Source organism: Chiroxiphia lanceolata, chromosome 4 (assembly GCF_009829145.1).
Source record: "Chiroxiphia lanceolata isolate bChiLan1 chromosome 4, bChiLan1.pri, whole genome shotgun sequence".
Classification (NCBI taxonomy): domain Eukaryota; kingdom Metazoa; phylum Chordata; class Aves; order Passeriformes; family Pipridae; genus Chiroxiphia; species Chiroxiphia lanceolata.
Window position 1 is genome coordinate 50,111,011 of NC_045640.1, and position 23,062 is coordinate 50,134,072.

General features: G+C 36.3%; 1 protein-coding gene across 5 annotated transcripts in view; it reads left to right on the top strand.

Moving 5' to 3' along the window:
* The window catches only part of TBCK (TBC1 domain containing kinase), a 98,246-nt gene that overhangs the window by 55,743 nt on the left and 19,441 nt on the right, over positions 1-23,062 (top strand). For all 5 annotated transcript variants that reach the window (XM_032686263.1, XM_032686265.1, XM_032686266.1 and 2 more), the window contains one exon: positions 11,009-11,184. In XM_032686263.1, the coding sequence (XP_032542154.1) occupies positions 11,009-11,184 (176 nt within the window). The remainder of the gene's footprint in view (positions 1-11,008; positions 11,185-23,062) is intronic.

The following is a 23,062-nucleotide window of genomic DNA, read 5'->3' on the forward strand; positions in this document are numbered from 1 at the left end:
TTGTTCAGTGGGAGGTGGTTAACCTGTCCATACAAACAAGTGTTACATCTTATAAAAAACATTACCACTAACCATGAAGCTTAGATCTTCTTTCAGAGCAAGTATATAGTGAGACAGTAGAATGCATTTGAACTGAGTAAACCATGTCAACTGGAAGATGAAGTACTTTATGCTGAGATCATGTGTAAGAACACATAAGCATATCTGTTTATATAATAAAATTAATTTACTAAAATTTGTAGTGTTGTAATGTACACGTGTTCTGCTGGTTATAGTTGATGACAACTTTGCTGATACTCTGGTAGGAAATACCAGTTTCCAAAAAGATGTGCATTTTTTTAACACTGGTGATGTCTGTGACATTTTGGATGTCAGCAGTGGCACATTGAATATTGTAAGGTTACTCTAAAGCATATCATAAAATAATACTAGTAAGACTACTAATGGAAAAAAGTGTGAGGGTGGAAGATAATCCTAGTGTGACTTAAATGTTGTTGGTCTAGCTTAATCAGTAACTTTTTGAACATATAATTATCATTGCCTTGTGCCTTCTCTTTCTGACCTGAGTCTTTTTCTCATTAAGAAGTATTGACTGGTTATGCTTCTTGTCAGCTGTGGCTTTCAAACAAAACTTCTATTATTTTTGTTACAATAAATTGGGTGCCGAGGCTGAGAACTTCCTGAAGGTAATTTACAAGCAACCTTCACCTGAAACTGGGTCATCCCCAGGAAGAGATTATTTTGTTCAAAACATCTGCAATAATTTTAATCTAAAATCAATTGTTGTTCAACAATCTGAAACTCCTGTAATTTTCAAACTTTTGTGCACTGGAATTTCAGGCTGCTAATGAAAGCAACTTGCTTTCCAAACTGATAAAAGTATTCTACTGCAATCTTGAAACTTTGTGGAACACTTTTTAAAGTTTTTTTGTTTTTACGAAACAAACAAAATCCTCCCTACTTAATTTCCAGTTCACTGTATATAACACAGTTTCAATTTCTGGTTAAAAAAGTTAATGATGTGAGGAAAAAGAAGCAGCCTTGTGCTATTATTGATTGCTTGATGCTGAAAACCCTTTCCAATGCTTGTCTCAAAGCTTTGACCATATTTTGTCTACGAAGTCAATACAATTGGACATTACTCACTATTTTTGGAAGCTCTATTTGAAATTTTGATTTATTTTCATATAGTTTAAACAATGTCCTAGCATATTAGGAAATTCATTTGAAGAATTTGGCAAAATAATTGGTTAATTAAGAATACTGGAAAGTTCCTTTGCTGTAGCCACAAATGTCCTAGTTCATTCCTTGTGGAGGCTGTATGAAGGGGACGTATATCAACTGCTAAAACTTAAATAGAATTAGATTGTTTAGGAAATAACTACCCAAGGTGTTTGTTTTTCTTTAAATTCTCTTTCATTTGTTCTTTCATATTTTTTCCTTGTGTTTAAGGAGCTCTGTTAAGTATGAACTTTATTGAAACAATATAAATACCGGAGAAGATTTAGGAGGTACTATTTGAGACACACAAACACACAAACAAACAAACAAACACAAACAAAACCAACCCAAACAATTTTTATGTGTAGTTTAGAGATATAGTAAATTTTGTCGTATTCAGGTGATGCAGAGAGAGCAAAGACAGTATGCATTACCTTTGTTTTTCCTAAAAGTCTGACATATAGCAGAATGTGGTAGGAACATACAGTGCCACCTCTCCACCTCTTCTGCCCTACCTGTTTCTCCTGAAAAGCCTGTAACCATCCAACAGGGCACTCCAGTTACAGGTCTCATCCCACCAGGTTTCACTTGTACCAATGATGTCAAATCTCTGGGACTGGGCCAAAGCTTTGAGCTCTTATTATTTTTCCTCATGCCGAGTTCATTAGTGGAGAAACATTTCAGTTGTGGTACATTGTAGCCAACACCTCCTGAGACAGATTGAGAGATCCCATGTGTGCTGGTTTTCTCAAGTTTTGGCACACCATCCCATCACTCATCACTGGCAAGCCTGGTTTTGTCCCTTTCCACCATCCAAGTTAGTTTAAAGCTCCTGCACTAAAACTCTTTTTCCCTTCTGAGATAGGTGCATCCTGTCAGGTGTCAGTAGACTAGGTATTGAGTAGATCATCCCATGGTCAAAAAACCCAAAATTTTTCCGATTACACCAACCTCAGAGCCACTCGTTGACCTGGTGGATTTGCCTGTTCCTATCAGTATTATTCATTGGTACTGGAAGAAGCAAGGAAATCACTACCGGTGCTCCTGATCCCTCTACCAATTGTCCCAGTGCCCTGAAGTCTCTTTTGATTGGCCTCGGACTTCTCTTTGTTATTTCACTGCTGCCAGTTTGAACAATCAATAGCGGATAGTAGTCAGAGAGTCTTTTTAACTGGAAAGTTTTCCAGTAATAAAAAAAATTATTAGTAAAAATTATTAGTAAAACTAGTAGTAGTAAAAAAAAATTCTGAGCATGTTCCTCATCTTTGCTGTATTAAATTGGCTTTTTGTAGATGCAGGTGTATTTCATAATGCAGTTCCTCAAGGTTATTGGCTTTGGTACAGAAGCAAAGAGATTCATTAGGGCACACCTGCTCACCAAGGCCGTTTAATAGTGTCAGACTCTGTAAGATTGATGTTGTTTTACCTGAAGCTGTGAGTTCTTTAATTATTCACCTATTCCACTTGTAGTGACACAAACAAGACACAGTTCTAGATTATAGATTCTACCCTCTTGAGACTAAAGACAAATACTGGAGTGAGTGACACACTAAGAAAAAATAACAAAATCCTTTATTTTATTCTGTAGTTGTCACTGGCAGAAGAAAATCAAATATATATCCTTTAGCAAAGGACTGTCTATCACAAGAGGTGGTGTTTCATAAAAAGGGTGAAAAGCGAGTTCATCAGTAGAACTTTCCTAGTGCATGTCTTAAAAACACACAGTCTGACACGCGGCTTATGCCTTCTGTTTCTTGGCAGAAGCTTGATAGTACTCTTCGTAGTGAAAGGGCACTTCAGAAAATAGATAATCCACCTGTTAGTCATGTAGGATTTTGTGCACCTCTACATTGGAATAAAATCAAAGCACAAGAAGGGAGACTGTCAAATATACTAGCATTTCTAGGCATGCAAAGACAAAATTCAGGCCACTCTTATCTGAGCTTTGCTTCTAGATGTGGTGATTTTTTTTTCTCTATACAAAGGTGTCTTGGGAAAATATTTCCCTCTTTTTTGTTTGTTTTGTTTTATTAAAGTTACAAGCATAAAATTGGTTCACTATTAGACTAATACTTAGAAAGCAAGAGTGTACACTAGTCTTTTTTCTTTTTACAGTTACAGAGAGTGTTGCTGATGGAGCAAGGTGCCTAATAGGGTATCTGTCTATAGTTTGGTTATGCTGAGTGTGTTTGCCTGTACAAGTGTAAATGCTCAATAATCTTTAGTTCTCTAATTGTTAATTGAGGAGAAGTTTTAAATGAACTGCACAAATAATGCAGCATTAAAACTTCTTGATTAAAATGTACATTAGCAGCACGTCTCTATATATTGTAGATATATTTGGGGACTGTATATCTAGCATTGTTATAGAAATAGCCATAACTGTTAAAATACAGAATGGGAATGGCAGTATAGACTGAGAGCTAGAAAAATCTCACTGTCAAAATAAGGACTGAGAAATGGGGTCTGTTTCAAGTGAATTCTCAGTGTTCTCATATTGTGAGATAGCTGTCAGTTCCCTTTGGTTTACTTTCACATAATATTCACTGAAACTCTTGCCTTTATAAATCTGCAGGAGGCATTTGATTCTATCTGTCCAAACTCTTTGTTCTTAATATACTAAAAGCTGGGGTTTAATAGAAATCAACAGAAAGACCAAAACTAAACATGGAGAAGTAGAGCAGGATTTGTACCTAAGGTGTTCTTTGTTGATTTTACAAGCTTGGAATAAATTTCAGGGCTGCATCGTTACTATTGAAGGGCAAAACTTGGAGATAGGAGGACAGATATCTCAACTGGGATGAGCTGAACATTGCCTGTATTCTGAAAATAATGATGAATGGTCTGAGTACCCATCGGGTATGTCAGTTGAAGCCTCTGTCACTGCAAAAATTTAAGAAGTCTAGACATGCATCTGTAGGGGATAGGCTGGTCACATTGCATTTGGCCTCCCAGCAAGACGATGAGCTAGGCAGTCTCTTGTGGGTCCTTTAGTCTTCATGCTAAAAAAAAAAACATAGCACAACTCTAAGGAAAAAAATTCAGCAAGCACGTAAGCTGATAGAGTATAAAACACAAACTTGTCTGCTGCAAAGGTAACCCTGAAATGACAAACTTAAAAATGTCTTGAATGTACTTAAATACTTCTGTGTGTAAATTCAAATGAGGGGTGTTAGCTTTTTCACAGAATAGGGCAACTTTTTTCCTTGGCTGATGAGTAGGTTAATTATGCAGCAAGCTTTAAATAACTTAGAAATGTATACTGACAAGGTTGGCCTGATGTTAGCTACTTAAAGCTATTAGTTTTGCAATGTGAAACACTAACATAGACTTCACTAATGGTAAACACTGGAAGTTTTGGATTTCAGTAAGTTATCTACTGTTGTAACAAATAGCAAGAACATTTCTTCAGAAATGAAAGCAGTTTTAAGCATGAGTACATAAGCAAGATGGTTGTTATCCTTCCTGTTTACAGTTGCTTTATTTGTGAGAAATAACATTTCAATCTTGAATAAGATGTTGCTTGCTCTGGCAGTTTGAGAGCATTACATGGTTCAGGATACTCATTTGGTAGATCTAGATATTCTGTTTGTATTTATCTTTACCAAGAGTTCTTTCATCATTGATCTAGGAATGAACAAGTCAAATTAGAGGCTTTCATCCTTTTCTCATGGCAATAGTAACTCCTTTTCAGGGTTGTTTCAATTTTTGTCCTATTTTAACAAATGGAAAATCAGAGTTACTTCATATTATTTCCTTAAGAATATCCTGAAGGCTAACAGGAGGAGAGCTACATTAATACAAAAGACTTCCACTTATGGCTCTTCAGAGAGTAATCAGTTTTATAAGCATGTGGCCTGGTCAGAGTTTCTAACTGCAGAGTTTTTTGCAAGTTTATGCCTATTATGCCTGGGAAATAACAGAAGTCATAGTTACCACCCAGAGGGAAACCTATACAAGCATGATCTCTATTTATGCATGCTGAGTTTCAGTATTTGCATATTGTTTCTGTGAAACACAGATTTAGGATAGAGAAGGTGAGTTTCATTGGTATTTCAACTGACTTAATAGACATGTAGCAAATATTATAATAAACCATGCAACAAAAAAAAGCCAAAAAAAGTTTTTCCTTCAAAAATGGTATGTTGTTGGATGTTGTGTTGGTGGCACCACAAGTTCCTGATTTCCAACACATTGTTTGTGTTTCAAACAGTTTTTCCTCTGAGCCAATTCCTTCAATTTTGTAAACCTGTCCTTTTATGCATCTTCTGTAGATGGTTATTATCTACCTATGAAATAATGTTCATTCTTCTGCTGAGGTGCTTTATTTCCCCTTGTGTATCTCTCAGGTTTTGCGTAGTATCCTCCATCTGACTATTTCCATTATACAGTGTGAATTCCTGTGCTTCTGGTGTTGGCCAGTATCTTACGCTGTGTTAGGCTTCGTTCAGATGTCTTAAACATTTTGTAAATTTATAAAAATGTTCGTTGTTAAATAGCCCTGACACACCTCATAACAATGTTTGAAACACGCTTTCCTGTTGAAGCTTAGCCAACGTTAGTCTAAATGTAATCTATTTCTGTCTTATTTCTCACTGAGATATAGCATGCGAAATTTTGGTGATTCACTTACAGTGAAGCTTTACTGTTTGTACAGTCACTCTGTGTTCTGTGTCTTCCCTGCTCACCTTTTATCAGTGCAGGACAGCCTCACATTTCCATACTGGAAGGCACTCTTTATTAAACCTTTTCACTGAGATGCTGAGTCAGAGCAATTTTTACAATCACAAGTAAGAAAAGGGTGCAAGTTTGCCCTTTATGCAGTCTAATGTCTGCATAAATAGGGAATAATTCATAGTGTTTACTGCTGCTCCTCTCTATTGCTGGCCACAAAACAATGAAGTCACGAAACTATGCTGTAATGTATGAAATAAATTATGTAAAAAGAATAATTTTGCATTGACCTTTTTGTTTATAATAACCTTGTAGCACTAATAGATACAGAGACATTGGATAGAAATGTCACTTCTCTTCCTAGATTTGTCCTTTTAAATATGCTGACTCGGTGTATCTATTTGTATGTCACCAGAAAAAGAAAAGTTTCTGGCCTTTTGCCTCTTTCTTCTAAGAGCAGGAATCGGGAGATCGAACTGACTGACCTATTCAGCTTCACAACTTTTCTTTTCACAGAGATTTTCTGGCCTATTTATGTGGCCGTGTGGTGAAAGCTGATGTTGCCTGGCAGGGTAGCAATAAAGTATTTGTGATGGAGAGGTCAAACCAAGCTCATAATTCTGGGCTATTCCCAAAATGCAGAAGCAGTTTATTTTGGCTGAATTTCTTAACTGGTGTCCTGTTACCCAAGGAAAGGGCTCTGGAATTGATTAACTGCGCACAAAGACTTGGTCTGTGTACATTTTCATTAAGAAAGAACCATTCATGTTCTGTTTTTTGCCATGACTTGCCTTCACTTTCTGTGAATGACATACGCATATCCGGTTTTGCTGTAAAAATAAAAAATTCTATGTGCTTTTGTCACAGGTGTATTGCATTTAAACTGATGCTCTTTCAGCATCTGTTTCAAGTGTAATCTTCTTTTCTCCTGTATCTATAATAATAAACCTTAAATATATGTAGCTTAAAAAGCAGCTATTTCAGGCCGAGCCATCCTTTTCAGTTGAGGCTTTTGACAGAGGGAGGCAGCAGCTTGGTAAGAAGTTATAGTTTAGCATGAACAAAGCAAAATGAAAAACATTTTAGGATAAACAGGAAGCTTAGTTTAGGAAAAGAGCAAAACATTTAAATAGACTTAATGTTAGGAAGGAACCATGACAAAACTAGAATATTACTGTTAGATCACTTTTCTTTAACTTCCCTAGCCTTTTTTCAATTCCTGTATTATTTGCATATTTAGAAATCTCAGTAAAAGCTTTTTGATGCTGCGTGATTAGCTGGTGCCATAAGGCTTCATTGTTGTTTGACTGTGAAATACTTGAGCTCATTTGAGCCAGAACTCCTAAATACAATGTTTGATTTTCAAACTTGTGATTTAGTTCCTAGGTACTTGGGTGGCAGCTTTGACTTTTTGAAATACAGATGCTCTGCAGGTTTTCAAAAACAGACAGCTTGAAGATATACTAGATTTTGAAATGATAATTTATTTTTATAGTATTTGTATTATGTTTAAAGTCAGGCTTAAATTTTTTCAGTGCACACTTCACAGTTGATGATACTATGTTATGTCAGCATATTTTCATTACAGATTTTCCAGTGAAGTAATTTGTATTCATAAAAACAGAAGGCACATCCTTTTTAAACTACAAAACACCCCAATGTTGGCACCTTGGAGAGCAGAGATGTTATATGTGCATCTCCATGAGTGAGCATGCCCTCCTCATCCTGTCTAAATGTTTCTGTTCACTTCTTGCTGATGCCTGGAGATTTATGCAGATCCTGTCTCAGAAGGATGTTCTCCTAAGTTGTTTGCACTTGTCAAGTACTCTAGTGTCCTGGTGAGGTAGACTCTGCTCATATGGTCATAGTCCTGTCCAGGAATCTAGACACTGACTGGGTATATTTACACTTCTGACATACTAACAGTATGTTTTAAATAATGTGTAAGCTCTAATGTTTTCTGGCTTGTAACACAGTTACTTGGAAGCAGGAAGAGTACAAGCGGGATTAATACTGTGTGAAAGCGAAGTCTTGGTACGATAACAAAAGATGGACATTTCACCAGACTGACTCATTTGTCATATATTTGAAAGGGCATGGGAAGAAATCGGGACTGAAGGCTAGCACAGCAGACCCTTACTTATTAGCCAAAAGGAGGAGAAAAGATCTTATCCAGCAAGGCTGCAAGAGGTTGCATTGCATTTTAGTTAGTGACGGGAAGTGATTTTTCTTAAACTGAAGTTTCAAACAAATGATGAAGACAGGCTTGAAGGTTACTCAAGTGTGAAGCCTGTTCTTACAATGTGACTAATAAATATTCTGTAAATATTTATACCAGTTTAATGTAGTCTTAAACTCCAGTATCCTGAAAGTAACTGTTTTTAGAAAAGGAATGTAAGTTCTTAGAGTAAATTCTTTCACTACCAATAGTCTTGTCTCCCTTATGAGTGCTAAATGTTGACTGTTCCCATATATATGCATGCATGTACCTATGGTTTGCACGTGTTTGGGGGGGAGTATTACTATTATTAGTGGAAACCGCAATTGCCTTGTTATATTTTTATTTTACATTATTTAGAAGTAGATCAGTTAATCAGTAGACTGTAACTTGGTGTTAGGCTTTTGATGGCCTCCCTCACAAAGCATTTAAAGTTCTCTCTTGTTCTGTGGAATTTCATTTTCAGCCATGGCCACTGACCTTCTGAAATGCTGCTTAGAAGAAATGAGAAACCAAACAGTCAGAAATCACAGAACAACAGACAAACTCCTATCTTTTTTCCTTACACCCTGATGTATGAGAAGTGGTTATTGTTTTTAGGGAAACCTATTGCTACATTTTCTGCTTCTCTTGATGAATACCTTTTGGAATTACAGAGCTTGTTTTAGGCAAAATATCTTGACCTGTCTCAGCGTTTAACACTCAGTCTCAATTTCTGCTTTCAGCTTTTTCATAGCACCACTGCACATAGAGTTCCTGTTCCATCCTGCAGTCCTCTGTTTTCAGTTTCAGATATATGGAGGCTATTATGCCCTCTCACAACCAAATGTTTCTCATGCTATTAATTATTGTTGTTCAGATTTTTTTTTTACTGACTAAATTCTGCATTTATATCATCTCTTACAGAAGTACTTCTAATGTTTCTTTAGCTAAGAATCTTAGGAGATGGTGTTATAACTCAGTTATAGCAGTCTCTTTACAGGAAAGGCAAACAAACAAGAAAACAAAACCAACCCTACCATAAATCTACTACAGTCTTGGACTGAAATTCTCAACTTTTTATAGATAAAATGAGTCTTCAGAAATGTAGAAAAAGCACAACTGAATGACCATGCTTCAGAGTATATTCTGAGCTTTAGGAATAATAACCATGAAAGGTATCTTCTCTCATTACCTGAATTTAGAAATTGTATAAAATTCTCCAGTTGCATGAATTTTCCTTGGGAATGATACTAAATAACTGCCTTCCATTAGAGTATATTTAAAATGAAAAATATGTTTTTCTCACAGAATGAAAATTGTTACTGTTGAGACATCACATTGTCCATTTGTCTTTAGCATCTATTACTTCACATAGATAGGGAACCTTATGTTGTCAAGGAAAGTTGTGATTTACTTTCACATCCACAAAAAGGTTTTTAGAGCTAGAATTAAAATTAAGTAAACTACAGCTTTATTCTCAGATTTTTCAGAATTTCAGAAGCAAGATGGCACAAAAGCACAGGGTCATCAGTGAAATTAAAGCATATGCTGCAGATAGTATCCTACCTGAACATACACAGCTTTTGAACTTGAGAGTAATAGATCACATAATTCAGTCAGATTTTAAACAAACTCAGTAACCTCATCCAACTGGAATATTATGTTCCAAGCTTCAATTTCAGCTTCTTTTGCTCACTACCCTGCTAATGACTGAGATTTCTGGAGTCACTCCCAGTTGATGGCAAGGCATCAAATCTGTTGATGGCAATAAATGATTGATGGCAGTGCATCAAATCTGTTTGAGATATGCAGATAAAGTTTGGCTACAGTGCCTCTGTTTTCTTCATAGAAGCTGATGCTTTAATCTTCTAAATTGTGAGTGTGGTAATGAATCATCCAAGACGCTTGGGACAGACACCAAATATTCTGATATACCCGCTGTCTGTCTGTCGCAATACACTACTTTTGTCATAAAATGCAAGTTAGGATAATTTTTCTTTTCATCAGACCACATACAGGAGATGTAAAACTAACTAGTCCTTTTAGAGTGACAGAAAAGTAATTTTTTTTATGTTACATCTTGTTAGAAGATTGCTACATGTAGGATGCTTAGTATTGCAAAAATTATATTTCTAATAGGTTTTACTTTTTTTTTCTTTTACATATGTGCTTTCCTAGTTTTTATTTGACCACAGCTTATTTTAGGATGTTTACCCTTAGGGAGGTGTCAGCTTTTCTCCAAGTTGAGTAATATTTTGTCACACTTCACTCTTTCAGCCAGAATATTTCACTGTGAATGTCTGGTTGGATTTTGGACTGTATTGTTGTTTGTTTGTTTGTTTAAAAAGTCACTAAAACAAATTCATTCCATTTACCACTGAGCAAAATTAATGTTGAGAACTCCTGTTTTCCAACAAATAGATAACACGTAGCTTTGTCAAAATGACAGGCCATGCAAAGTTTGATATTTGAAGGCTTTCAGTCTGGCTGTTAGCAGTATTTAACTGACAAATAAAACAGTGGATGCAAAATCCTGATGTCCATACGTTGCATGGAACCTACGTTTCATGTACTGCATGAACTTATATTGAGGAGTCCATAGTCTGACTTGTGAGAACTTTTAGTGAAGATGCCTTACACTGAGTAGGATTCAATTATTGTCCCGTCTTTGCATTGTTTAAAGTTCTGATACACAGGGATAAAATTAATCCTTAAAATGTCTTTGCTAGTTTTTAATAAAATAGTACTTTTTTTTTTTTTTAAATGGGAAAATGTTTTTGAAAACTACATGCCCTTTGAATGAGAGAGAGAGAGAGACACAAAGGTATAGATGGATATATGTATAGCTAGGTCAGTTGGCTTTACTGATTTTTTGCGCTTGCATTTCTTGTTTTTTCTTTAAATCCCCTTCAGAGATTGATATTGAGCGTTGTGTTCGTGAGTCGATCAACCTGTTTCGCTGGACTCCGAAGAGTGCTACCTACAGGCAGTACGCGCAGCCTCCACGGCCAGCCAGCGAGAGCAACGGCACGAGGACTTCCATGTCCTGCTTTTCAGCAGACTATCAGGAAGCACCTCGAAGTGACCTAGTAAGTAACCTGGGAAATTGGAGTGGAGAGATTTGTTCAGATTGCATGATGCTCAGATTCTCCTGCCTCAGGTAAGGCTTTTTTTCCTGTTTAAAAATTAAACAGGAAGAAAATACCCACCAAACCTTAGTTACTGGCATTTATGCTGTCACTCCAAGCACAGGGATTTGATGCATTCATCAGATGTTCTGATTTGCTTGTCAGCTAGTGCGCAGTGTTAGATCCTATGCTATATTATTAATTTTGATGACAAATCCAATGCAGTCTGTGAGAATTAACAAGTTGTCGGGTTTGGGGTTTCTTTTTGTAATTTTGCTGCTTTGAACTTTGGCTTCTTTGATACACAGGCCGATAAAATTATTTCTTCTTGTGACGTATTCTTGCGTCTCCCAACTCCTGCTCCTGTGGTATTTGTTACCACAACAGACCAATGTCCACAACTGCAGAACTACAAACAGGGTTTATTGTATGAGAAACCCAGTAAGATGAGCAGTTTGGCAGTGAGAAATCACTGGAAAGTGATGCTGGCAGCTCTGGCTGCTTTTGCCTTGGCATGTCAGGTAAAAGGTATGCTGCAAGTTATTCTGAGAGGTAGTGTGTGAGTTATACCTGTGTTTATCTAGGCAAAGAATAGATAGACTAAGAGAATATCTGCATTAAATAGATGACTCAGATTAGGAAAAGGTTTTTCTCTTTCCTCTCTAGTAAAATCTGATGGTTGTTTCTCTTGTCCAATGCACCATCTAAAGAATGCTGATTTGAAATTATTCCTTTCCTTCCTCTTAGCAGTATAAATCTAGTTAGTCTCTTAAAAATCAAAGTTTTATTTTGTTGGGTTTTTTTCCTTCCACCTTCTCCTACAGAGTTCACTCATGAGTACATTGCAATAATAGGGGAAGTATGTATAGACCTGCTGCATCTATTTGTTGATCTGCATTAGGTTTTAGTCTTTCCATTTGTTTTTCCTAACTACTAGGAAACTAAGAAGTGTTGTTGTCGCTCAAGTGATTCTTTACTTTTTAGTCCTTAAACCTACAATTGATATTCTTGTTTTTTACTCTAGTTTTTATTTTATTTCTATTGTTGTAGTTTCTGGAAACCTTAGCTACAAGTCCAGTACTCCGAGTGTAGACATGCAAATGCAGAACAAAAGGAAACTTCTAAGAGTTTACAGGATTTAAGAAACAATAGGTGGATGTAGAAAGGCAATGGAGAAGAAAAGTGAAATTACAGGAGAATACTGGTTGTTGTCATACAGGAATTGTAGCCAACACAACTGCTGCTATGCTGCTCTAGGGATATGTCGAGAGGCTTTCTGAAGGAGCTAAGGGTGCACATTTGTAGAATAATTCATATAGGACTTTAAAAAATCATTTGGTACAAATTCGTGCAGAAAACAGGTCCAACACTGAATTCAGATGGGGTTGCCCAGGAATTTGATCTATCAGGTCAAGAAAACTTCCAAGGAATGTATGCAGTCTCTCTTGGCAGTCCAGTTGGATGTCTGACAGATGCTAACAGTGAAAATGATTTTGTGTATATACTAGCTTTTCTGAATGTTATGACAAAGGAGTAAAAAGACAAGTCTTCTGATTGCTGAGCATTTGCTTGTGCCTTTATGTGTCCAAGCAAGAGTGAAAGCACTTGGAAATAACAAAGAGGGAGGCAGGAGAGAGCAGCAATGGTCTACTGAGATAGTAAATAGAAAAAAGATTTGTATTTGTAGCAGAGATAAACATCCTTTATTTGGACCTAGAAAAGTTCATTCAGTATTATTCCATTTCCTGATAAATTTTTGGAGTGTTTACTGATAGTAATTTTAATTTCATACCAGAAGTTGTGTTTGTTTATAATGCTGGCATTATAAACTACATATAACTACATTCTTCCAACCCACAATTTCCAAGAAATTAGGCACATGTTTTTGGTATGTTAAGGAGGAGAGAAATAAATACTAGAACTTCTATTGCCTTCTCTTTCATTTTTACTTCTTTCTACTTAACAGCAAAGAAATTTTCATTTACTGCATAACTGATTGTTTAACATCTTTTGAAGTTCAAGTATATTGGATCTTTTGGTTACTGCTATAGCTTTTTTTAGCTCATCATATGGAGCAGAGCTGTGTGATTTATACAGAAATATGTGAGCATACTCAGTTTTTTTCTGTAGCAAAGAGGAAACTAATCTCATGGACACCTGAATGACAAAGAAGACGATTCATATCTTTAATTATAGTCTGCAAATGTATTTGCTTTCACATGCTGTATTTTTGTGTGTCAGATTTTGAGACAGATACCAGTCAAGTTTGTTATGATTCAGTCAGGAGCTGTAGTTCAGACTTGGAAAATCCCCTGTAAAATGAGTCAATAATGAACTGCCTCTCACTTGTGAACAGTTCTGCACTTCCAGATGTTTGTCATTATAAGATGACACTTCTCAGGGATTAGAGCAATATTGCTAAAAAAAATTAAAATCTAAATTATTGGTGAACTACACTATTTACAGTTGTTTGGGGTTTTTTTAACCTTAATCCTGGAATTATTTATGTCTTTCTCCAAGCATGTCCTCTACTGGTGTTTGCTGTCATGGGGAAACTTTTTAATCCACTGGAAAGCAGTGGAATTTGAATTCAATCTTTAGTATGCACAGTATCCTTTAATGGATTTTCTAAAACACCATTGTGTCTTTGCTGTTCAATCTAACTCTTAAAAAATTACTTTGCTTTTCCCTACCTATTTAGTTTGTTATTATTTGGACAAATACTTTGCACTATATTTCTGTGTCCAGTTTTATATTTGTGGGTCACCTCTGTATTTGAAACTGGGCTGGGTACAAAACAATTACTTTGTGAACAAAGTTATGGGTTTGCTTCTGGAGGTAAGTTACAAGTTCTTGAAACAGTAAGTGTTTAGTGTTTTTAATTGTAAACACCAGCTGTCTCCTACCCCTGTATTTGTATTTTCCTTCTAAGCTGCTTCAGTTTGTTTAAGTGCTTTTTATTGGCTACTCAAATATCTATGTGTATCTGCATGTTATTGTGCTTTGGTTAATAATAACATGAGAAGTATTTACCCTCTGGGTGTGCATTTTTCTCCCTAAATCAGCAGTCAGTAAAACAAAACTGGTTTGACTCTTTTTATTACTAGCATTGCTTAGTATTCATTTTAGAGACATCTATTTGCAACTTCATAAATAGGCTTGGGTGCTCTCTTTCCTCCTGGACTTGTGTGTTGCTTAATCTTTTACTTTTTCAACCAGTAAGCATATTTCTGCTAAGATAAAATCTCAAGGAGGAAATAGTTTTAGAGAGGATGAATGTACATCTTAAGTGGGTTTGCATGTTTATTTTGAGAAAGATAAAATGTCAAAAATAACAGCGGAAAAAACCTTTACATTCACTACTGAATTTACACTGCAGTTGACTCAATTTTTTCTGTAACTTTTCTTTACCAGCACATGGATGATGTTTTACTTCTTACTTTTCTTCTTACTCTTCCTGAAACTTACCTTCATGCCCTGGAAACTTGAATGTCCAGCAGTCACACAGATAAATAACACTGTCATATAACAATTGTCTTCTATATCTGTGTCTCCAGTATTATGGTAGACATACACTCTCTCCAGCTACTTGTGAAATTCTAAATAAAAGAGAGAGAATGTTGCAGCTTCTTTATCAATATCTGCTCAAGTGTGACAGGTAAACTCACAGAAATCCACAGGCTGATACAGTTATACCATTGCCTTGCTCTTCTACTGCCAATCTTCTTTTCGAAGGTGGAAGTTTCCTGATGGACGTTGAGGAACGAAAGCATTCAACTGGAGAAAAGTCTACCAGATGATTATTGATCCTTACACTGATTTAAATGCTACCAGTCCAGTTCAGCTTTTCATTTTTAATGAAGTAGTAGAAATACCTGAGCAGCAAGATGACTTAATGGCTTGATCAAACAGCACAAACTTGAAAAACATTTGCTTTTATTAAAAATAGTATGAGCAAAGTTTCCTGATAACTTTCCTTTACAGATAATCAAGGATAACTTGTGTGATAGACTTCTTACAGATGGGAATTCAGGCCTATGTGCAATAAATACACCAGCACTTAATTGCTTTTGAGTTCCTGTGTGTACTTAGGATATATTTGTCCATCTAAAATGTATTGACTAGGTTTATATTAAACCATTAAATAAGTGGTGAGTAAATTCCATTTATTCTCCTAAAAGAAGCATGGTAGGTAGTGTATACCAATATTTCTGTTTCAGTGTACACGCTAAGAAATGTCCAAGTGCAGTGGTGCAATGTTCATGCTGTTCATGATGGCTGTTATATATATTCTCCTTCAGGGGTCTTCTGACTGCCTTGACCCATTTCTGGTTTGTTTTGTCTTCTGTTTTTGTGGGGAACTTGGTTTTGTTTTCTTCTTTCATTCAGCGGAAAGCTGTTACTCAAATTTGTATTTAGTTCATATTGTACAAAGTGTTAACTGATCAGGAGCTGCGTTAATGCTTCTAACTTATTTTACATTTGCCTTTGATGCTTCTGTTTTTCTGGTTGTAGCTGCCAACAGCTTGAATCACAAGTTGGGTTTATTTGTCATTTTTTAGATAGGTTGGTTAAAATGCACTTTTTATGTCACTCTCCTGTGAGTGAATAAACAAATCACTGTTTAATTAAGCATGTCATAAGCTCATAATATTCTGGAAAATATTTTTAGGAGTTGTTGCAAACTTCAAAACTTTCTCTGTGTATTGGTTAGCTTTTCAAAGTTCATTTGATGCTCATAAGCCGAGCAGCCAGCAACCAGAAAGCAGGGAGTGTAAGGAAACCTCTGCTTGCAGTGCTTTGGTTCTGCAGATTAAATTAGCTAAAGGAAGCCTTTTTAGCACTTTCTTTATTCTGATAGGTTTTGAATGTATTTTCTTACATTTTAGGACTATTTATGGTAGAAGATAAAGCATGAAATCAATTAACCAGAGTGGATAAAACACAAAATATAAGGCTTAGGAAATAACTGATGTTAAATATTGGTTTAAAAATTGGTTAAAAATGTTGTGGTTTTTTTTTAAGTTGAAATATAAATAACCATTATTTTAATTGAATGTAAATTCATTGAAACAAATATTCTGCTTAGCTGAGGCAGAATTAAAGGAGTATATTTATAATAATCTAAATATTATTTATATGAAACTTTTAACAGTTTGCGAGACACTAGATCATATTTAAGGATTGTGAGCATGTTTTGCACAGACTTGGTTTTCAGGTCTCCCTGGGGTGTACTTATCTGCTGTGAATGTAAATGGGGTAGCTGGAGTGGCCAGAGTACTCTCTGCTGCAGCCTTAGGCTCAGGTTCTGGATTCACTGATAGTCCATTGAGTCCTTCCTCACAAGCCTATGCGATTATACCCACTTTGAAGTTGAAAGCTGCGTGTATTTGACCTTTTTAACCTCCCTCAACTGGGATTTCGTGACTGATTAACAAATGTGCTGAGGGGAAAAGGGTAATTGTAGTAAAATTAATTATTAAAAAAATAGATCTAGCCAGTTCTTTCCATCTTCATCTTGTGGGAATGTTCTTTTTAATCTTTTTTTTTTATTATTTGGAAATTGTTTTAAAACCAGATTCTGGGTTTGATAGCCTTTGATTGCCTTTGATCAATTAAATATGAGAAGTTTCTTTTTTTCTTCCCATCTTTTTTTTTTTTTTTGGTCAGTTTTGCCATACTACTGGGGAAAAGAAATTTACTTAAAAATCATAAGCAGTAGCCACTATATGGAAGTACAAGGAATGGGGCAGCTATCTTCACCACTCTTTGAGGTATGGAACTTACTGACAATTGAGCCAGTTATAAGACAAAGAAAGAATAGGGTCTGTAATAAAGTAGTAAACACAACAGAATAGTGTATTCAGGTTTGCTAAAGCTATTAAATAGTTTGAATTTGAGGCAACTCTGTTTTTCCTTTATATGCCCAGTCTTAGCCCCTGTGGAGTGTATCCCATGAGAATACATTGTCTGTGGTAGCACTGGTAACGTAGCCTGAGGTCAGTCCTTGCCAAAGTAAATTATTGGAATATTGAAATGAAAAATGGAGTCAAACAAGAAATTTCTGAAGTCTGTCTGGCCAGTGTTACATCTGCCAAACTGTACTCAATACTCAGCTGTATCTGGCAATCCAAATCTGAACTCTGCAAAGTGGCACTGTAGTCTTTACCTGTGCTTTTTTTGATGCTTTTTTTGCTTTGTTTGATGCTGTTTTCTTCACTGATTATTGGTGGGTGATCTCAGAAGTACGGTTGCATTCTTGGAAGTTTGGTGTTGCACAAATGTTTCTTTCCACTGGAGAAAAGCCTTATGTTCAAACACTTTTTTTTTAAATACACATTCAGTGCATGGAGAATGTTAAGAAATAATTACATACCTCCATGTTTTAGTAATTTTTCAGGCTGTAGTGGTGGTCCTGAATTGCAATCTGGCTGGCTGGCTGAAGACACAGTTGTTATTTTGTTTGCTAGCATGTGTTTTGTCACTGACTCAGTTTCTCTTCGAGAGGGAGGACTATAGCAAAAGTAAGTCTTTTTGGCAACCAAAACTAAACCGTTGTCTCCTTGGTGACAGCTTTTTTTCATACTTTGCTAAACAGTCCATATTTTATTTTAAAAAAATAGCAGCCTACATCTAAAAAAAAGAAAGGAAAACGAAAGAGCAGTTCAGTGTTTATGTGAATTTACTTTAGGTGAGAAGTAACAGAATAATCCACTGAATGTGCTGAAAATATGCCTTAGGACCAGCACAGATCTAAAAACCTTAATGTTTTATTGAGCTTCTGATAAGCACAATTAGATACTGCAGAGAGGAGCTGTCCACCTGGTATTACATTTTTTATGTGTGTACTTGTAACATTAGAAGGCAATGGAATTTGGGAGAAATTTTCAAAGTCAGATTTTGGAGGAGAAATAAACTCAAAGACCTTGGTTCATCTCTGACACAAACATGGTCAGGTGCACAGCTATAGCTGCCTCCTGCCGCTCACAGTCACTCTAATTCTGGCTTGCACTAACTCCTGTGTATGCCATATCCTGCTGCTGTGAAAGTTATGTCTTAGAGTACAGTGCTATGTAACAGTGTTATTAAGAAGATGTATTAAAAGTGAATTTTCATTACATGGGGAAGGGGTGTATTATGTCAGCCTAAGGTGCTTTTTCCCTCTACTCCTCAGTCCTCTGTCCTACCCTATTCTTTTCTCTACGTGCATCTCTATAGGAACCTGCCTTAGACTAGTCTTGAATTTAGGATTCTGTCACATTCCTTTCTCAGGCCGGACTAAGTACTGTGTGTTTTCTCAATTGAGACAGGATGTGGTGTTGTTATGATCTATCTTTATTAGGAAGTGCAGTTAAGAGGATAGAAAAGACTTTCCTGAATGCAGCTCTCTTGACTGGTGCTGGTGCTGTCTCCTTGCAGTTGATAGCCTAGTACAAATTGGCTGGTGGCCTGTGTCATTGTGTCAATATCATTTTAATCTACCAGTAAAATTGTTACAACTATGTATATATTTTTTTTTCTCATCTGCCATTATTAACAGTGGAAAATCTGATTTTCATCTGTGCTTGACAGCATAACTGGAAGAGTCCATACTGATTGCAGCCTTGAACCTGCTGCAAAACTTAGTCATGGAGACCATCCCGCAAATGTGAATGAACACATTGTAGGCTGATAGGCATAAATGTTACTGTTTATGCTAAAATGATGATTTTCATATAGCTCAGCAAAGCTTGGGCCCAGGCCAATGAGCAGAGTGATACAGAAGTCCAAGCAGATTTATGTGCAACGTACATACAGCTTACAGGGTAACTGTTTGGATAACCAAATTTTCAAACTTTTTGACAATTGAATTCAGTGCTCATCTTAATAGTCACTAGTTAAGGTAGAGCCTTAACAGTATGTTTTGACAGGCTTCACAGTGGTAAATAACTGAACATGTATCAGAACTGTGCTGCCATTTTTAATGCCAGTTCAGAGAACAGGAATTTTGAATAAATAGCAACTACAGATGGATCCTGAAAAAAGGTAGATTGTCTAAATCCAAGATCTCTGACACAAAGTGAGATGTGTGATCACATTATGAAGAAATTCCTCTTACAGTTGCAGGTTGCATTGAGATGTGATATTAAATTCCTGTGGGTTTTTTTTTAAAGAGGGCAAGGGAATCTCTGACTGTTTTCTGAAGATGCTGCAAGAATTTTTCTCAAATCAAAGGAGTACAATTTCTTGTCAAGGAGAGAGTACCTATGAAGAGTGGAAAAAAGAGGCACTGATGGAAAGCAGGGAAGGCTGATAAGATCATTCTTGCTGCTGCTTTTACTTCAAGTTTTATCTCATGTTAAAGCATCTTGTATTTTCAGGCATTACTGGATTATGGCTCAGCTTTGTATTTTAAAATGGTTCCTTGCAGTGGTGAGAAGCCTTTACCTTTTTTTATCATATCAGAGCCAATAACTGAGGCTTTGCAGCATGTCTGTCTAGCTGCATGCAGGGAATAACTTGTCTTTCAACTCTGCTGACTCAGCTTATTCACTCAATTATGTTATTCCAGCGAGAACGAGAGAGGTTTCCTTAATAATGAACTGCTTTGGCAAGAGAGCTCACTTACATTTTTGTAGACTGCCTACAATGTTGTGTGAAGACATTTGGAGGATGTTTATGATTGACAGTTGTCTGGAAGATGCTGTTTGCACACTTCTTAAGGTGTGAGTTCTGGAGCAGGGAGCTTTGTGGGGAAGTCCAGTTGGTGGAAGGGGTGGAAGAGTACAGCTTGCAAAATGTACTTGCAAAATGAAATGGAGCAAACTTTAATAGGAGGTAGAGGGAGATACGGAGCATAGAGAAGGTAGGCACCAGTGTCTTGACTTGGAAACATGAGAAGCAGAATATGATGGCTAGGGAGGACTGAATCTGAAGTGTAAGAATGAATTTGCTAAAGAGGTTGTGTAGAGAACAGTGGCTCTCAAGTGTTGAAAAGTTTTAGAAAAGAGTTCCTAAAATCGGGAAGTTTGGCTGCTCCTCCTCTATAAACAGTCACCACTGAACATCAGAAATATTGAAGCCTTTTTGTATGATCCTTTGCTAATAATGGTCATTAAAATGGTGGGGAGGTGGGTTGGGAGGCTTAGACCATTATCTTATAAGCTTGTTTTAAAATGTTTTTTAGTCTTATTTCTAGATATATGTGCATACACTGATTTCAGAAGCAAAACATGTTCTAAAAATATGGAATGACATCTTCAGTGAAGCATGTTTCCTTATGAAGGACTTTGATATTTTGGATAGAATATTTTACTTGAACCCCAGATTTTAATTGTACTGACTTTCAGACTGAAGTTCCTTTTATATTATTTGCAGTAAGTTTTGCTAGCTTCAAAGACAAAGAGGAGAAACCCTGCATCTACTCAGATAAAGCTATACTTTCCATGGATAAAAAGTTGCTTTATAGCTCCTGTATTTATCAGATGGAACTGTTAAGTTCAGGTTCAGCAGAATTAAAGATAGTTGGTTATTTTCTCTAAAAAAGTGTATATCTTCATTTAATAGCCATGATGAAATGCCTGTAAGAGATTACAGGCTAATAGGAAAAGAGATAGGAGCTATGATTGTATCAGCCTCATGTTCTGGAATGCTTTAATCTCTCTGAACCTTGACTTCTAAATTGAGAATGGTTAAGCAGCTTTAATTCATAATATTAAAAAAAATTAAATTCTTAATGCCTATTTCTTCTTATTAAGACCAGTAAATACATATGGCTTAGCAATTCCCAGACCTATTTGAAAATTAATGGGGTGAGAAGAGTAAGTACTTTGAAAGTAAAGATTTTCGGGTATTGTCAGAGAAACTTCTGGGAGACAAGGAGACCCCAGACTTCAGCTTAAGTACTCTTTTTCCTATTACCATCTTGCTGATTAAAGACTCTTCCCCAATGAACAGTTTCTTATAGCTGAATAGTCTAAAGCATGAACCATGCTTTAAGTTAGAATATACTAAAATAAGTTTCTCTTCTTTGCAGGAAAACAGACAAAGCAACTTATGTACTAAGCTCAGTATCTTAGCACATGTAGACGTGTGTGTGTGGTTATGGGTGTGAAAATGTGCATGATTCTGATAATTCTTACATTTTCTAAGTAATGACAGAAAGTTCATCTCTGTATCACAGAATCACAGAATATTCTGAGTTGGAAGGGACCCCCAAGGATCATCAAGTCTAACTCTTAAGTGAATGGCCCATACAGGGGATTGAACTCATGACCTTGGTGTTATTAGCACCAAGTTTTACACAACTATGAGCAGTTCTCAATTTCAGAGTTGTTGTCAGTATGCAATTTCTTACATGATCTCTAAACCCATGAGTATATTGACAAGACTGTAGGAGCACGCTACACAAGTGTGTGAGGGAACTTTTAACTGCTCTCTGGCACTGTCCTTAAAGGAGAACATTTGCCTTTTTTAAGAAAAAGAGGGGGATGTTTTAGAAATTATGTCCCATGTCTGCCTTGGAAAAGAGTAAATAGATCACAGCAGGAAGATAATTGAAAGGAAGAAAGAAGCATCTTATATATGTGATCAGCTTTTTAGCTTTTTTTTTTTTTTTAAGCTTTTCCAAGTGGTTATCCAAGTATTTTTTTTTACTTTTTTTATTTGCCCCGTTTGTACTCCCCATAGGTTTGGGTTATAGGTTAATCCTTACCCTCCTTTCATGACATAAAGCAAAAAATTACAGATGATAAATTTAGTGAGATATTGTAAGCAGCTGTCTTGAGATATGACTACCTACAACTTAATTTAGCTAGAATCAAAATCTCAGTTGGATACTGTTCACAATTTGTTGGATATTTGTAAACAATTACTAAGAGTCTATCAGTACACAAACTTTCTCTGAGTGCAGCTAACTTGACTCCAAGGATTTGGTTTAAAGTGGGCCCTCTCACTTCCTTCACCTACTTTTCCTTCTAGTTCTTCACAACTGGAAAGCAGTGCCTGCAATGACATAATAAAGCCTAACAGGAGTTGAAGCCAACAGTTAGGACAAATGTGAAGCCTCCTGTCTAAAATGTCAGCCTGTGTCTTGTGCATCTCCTCTTACTTGGCCAGGCCTAGGCAAAGAGAGTAGTCACTGGGGTGGTAGACAGTAGCTGGAACACTGTTGTGGAAAGCAGTGGGAAAGGTGTTAAAGGTTCAGAAGAATCCACAAGATGTGGGTGCTCAGCAGCTGTGATGGCCTCAAGAGCTGTCTGAACTCAAGTCCAGTGCGAAACTGTAGCAGGATGGTGGTTTTAAGAGAAGGTGTGAGGACTGGGTAGAAGGATTGACAGCTTCGTTTTAGCTACATTTAGCATGTCCTGACAGTTCATTAGAAAATTCCTGTGAGAAAATGTCTGACATGAAATATAGTTGTTACCAGATAGAGTAGATAAAGTCAGTGTTTTAAATATAATTAGGAAAGATTATCTTATAAGTATGTGCATGTATTTCACTTTGCAATTTGAAGGAAATAAATTAGTCAGATAAAACAGTTGTTAGAGAAAGAATTGATTCAGCAATTCTATTTCCAGCTAGTCTGTTGAGGAGGTTCAGCTTTGTTCAAAGCCTAATAGAGATGTCGTGTCACTAAATATGCCATTTATGCAAATCTAGGTCAAAGCAAAGAACGTTGTAAAAATTCACAGTTGAATGCGTTTCTCCTTATTTTCAACTCAGTTAAAGGAAAAAAATGCTTGTCCTGGTTATTAAAATCTATTAGCAGGACAGATAGTGTGTATCTGTAGAGCACTTTTCATGGCTTTATACTGTTAGATAAGGAGAAAATGTTTTTATATTGGCTTAGGTGAATTTT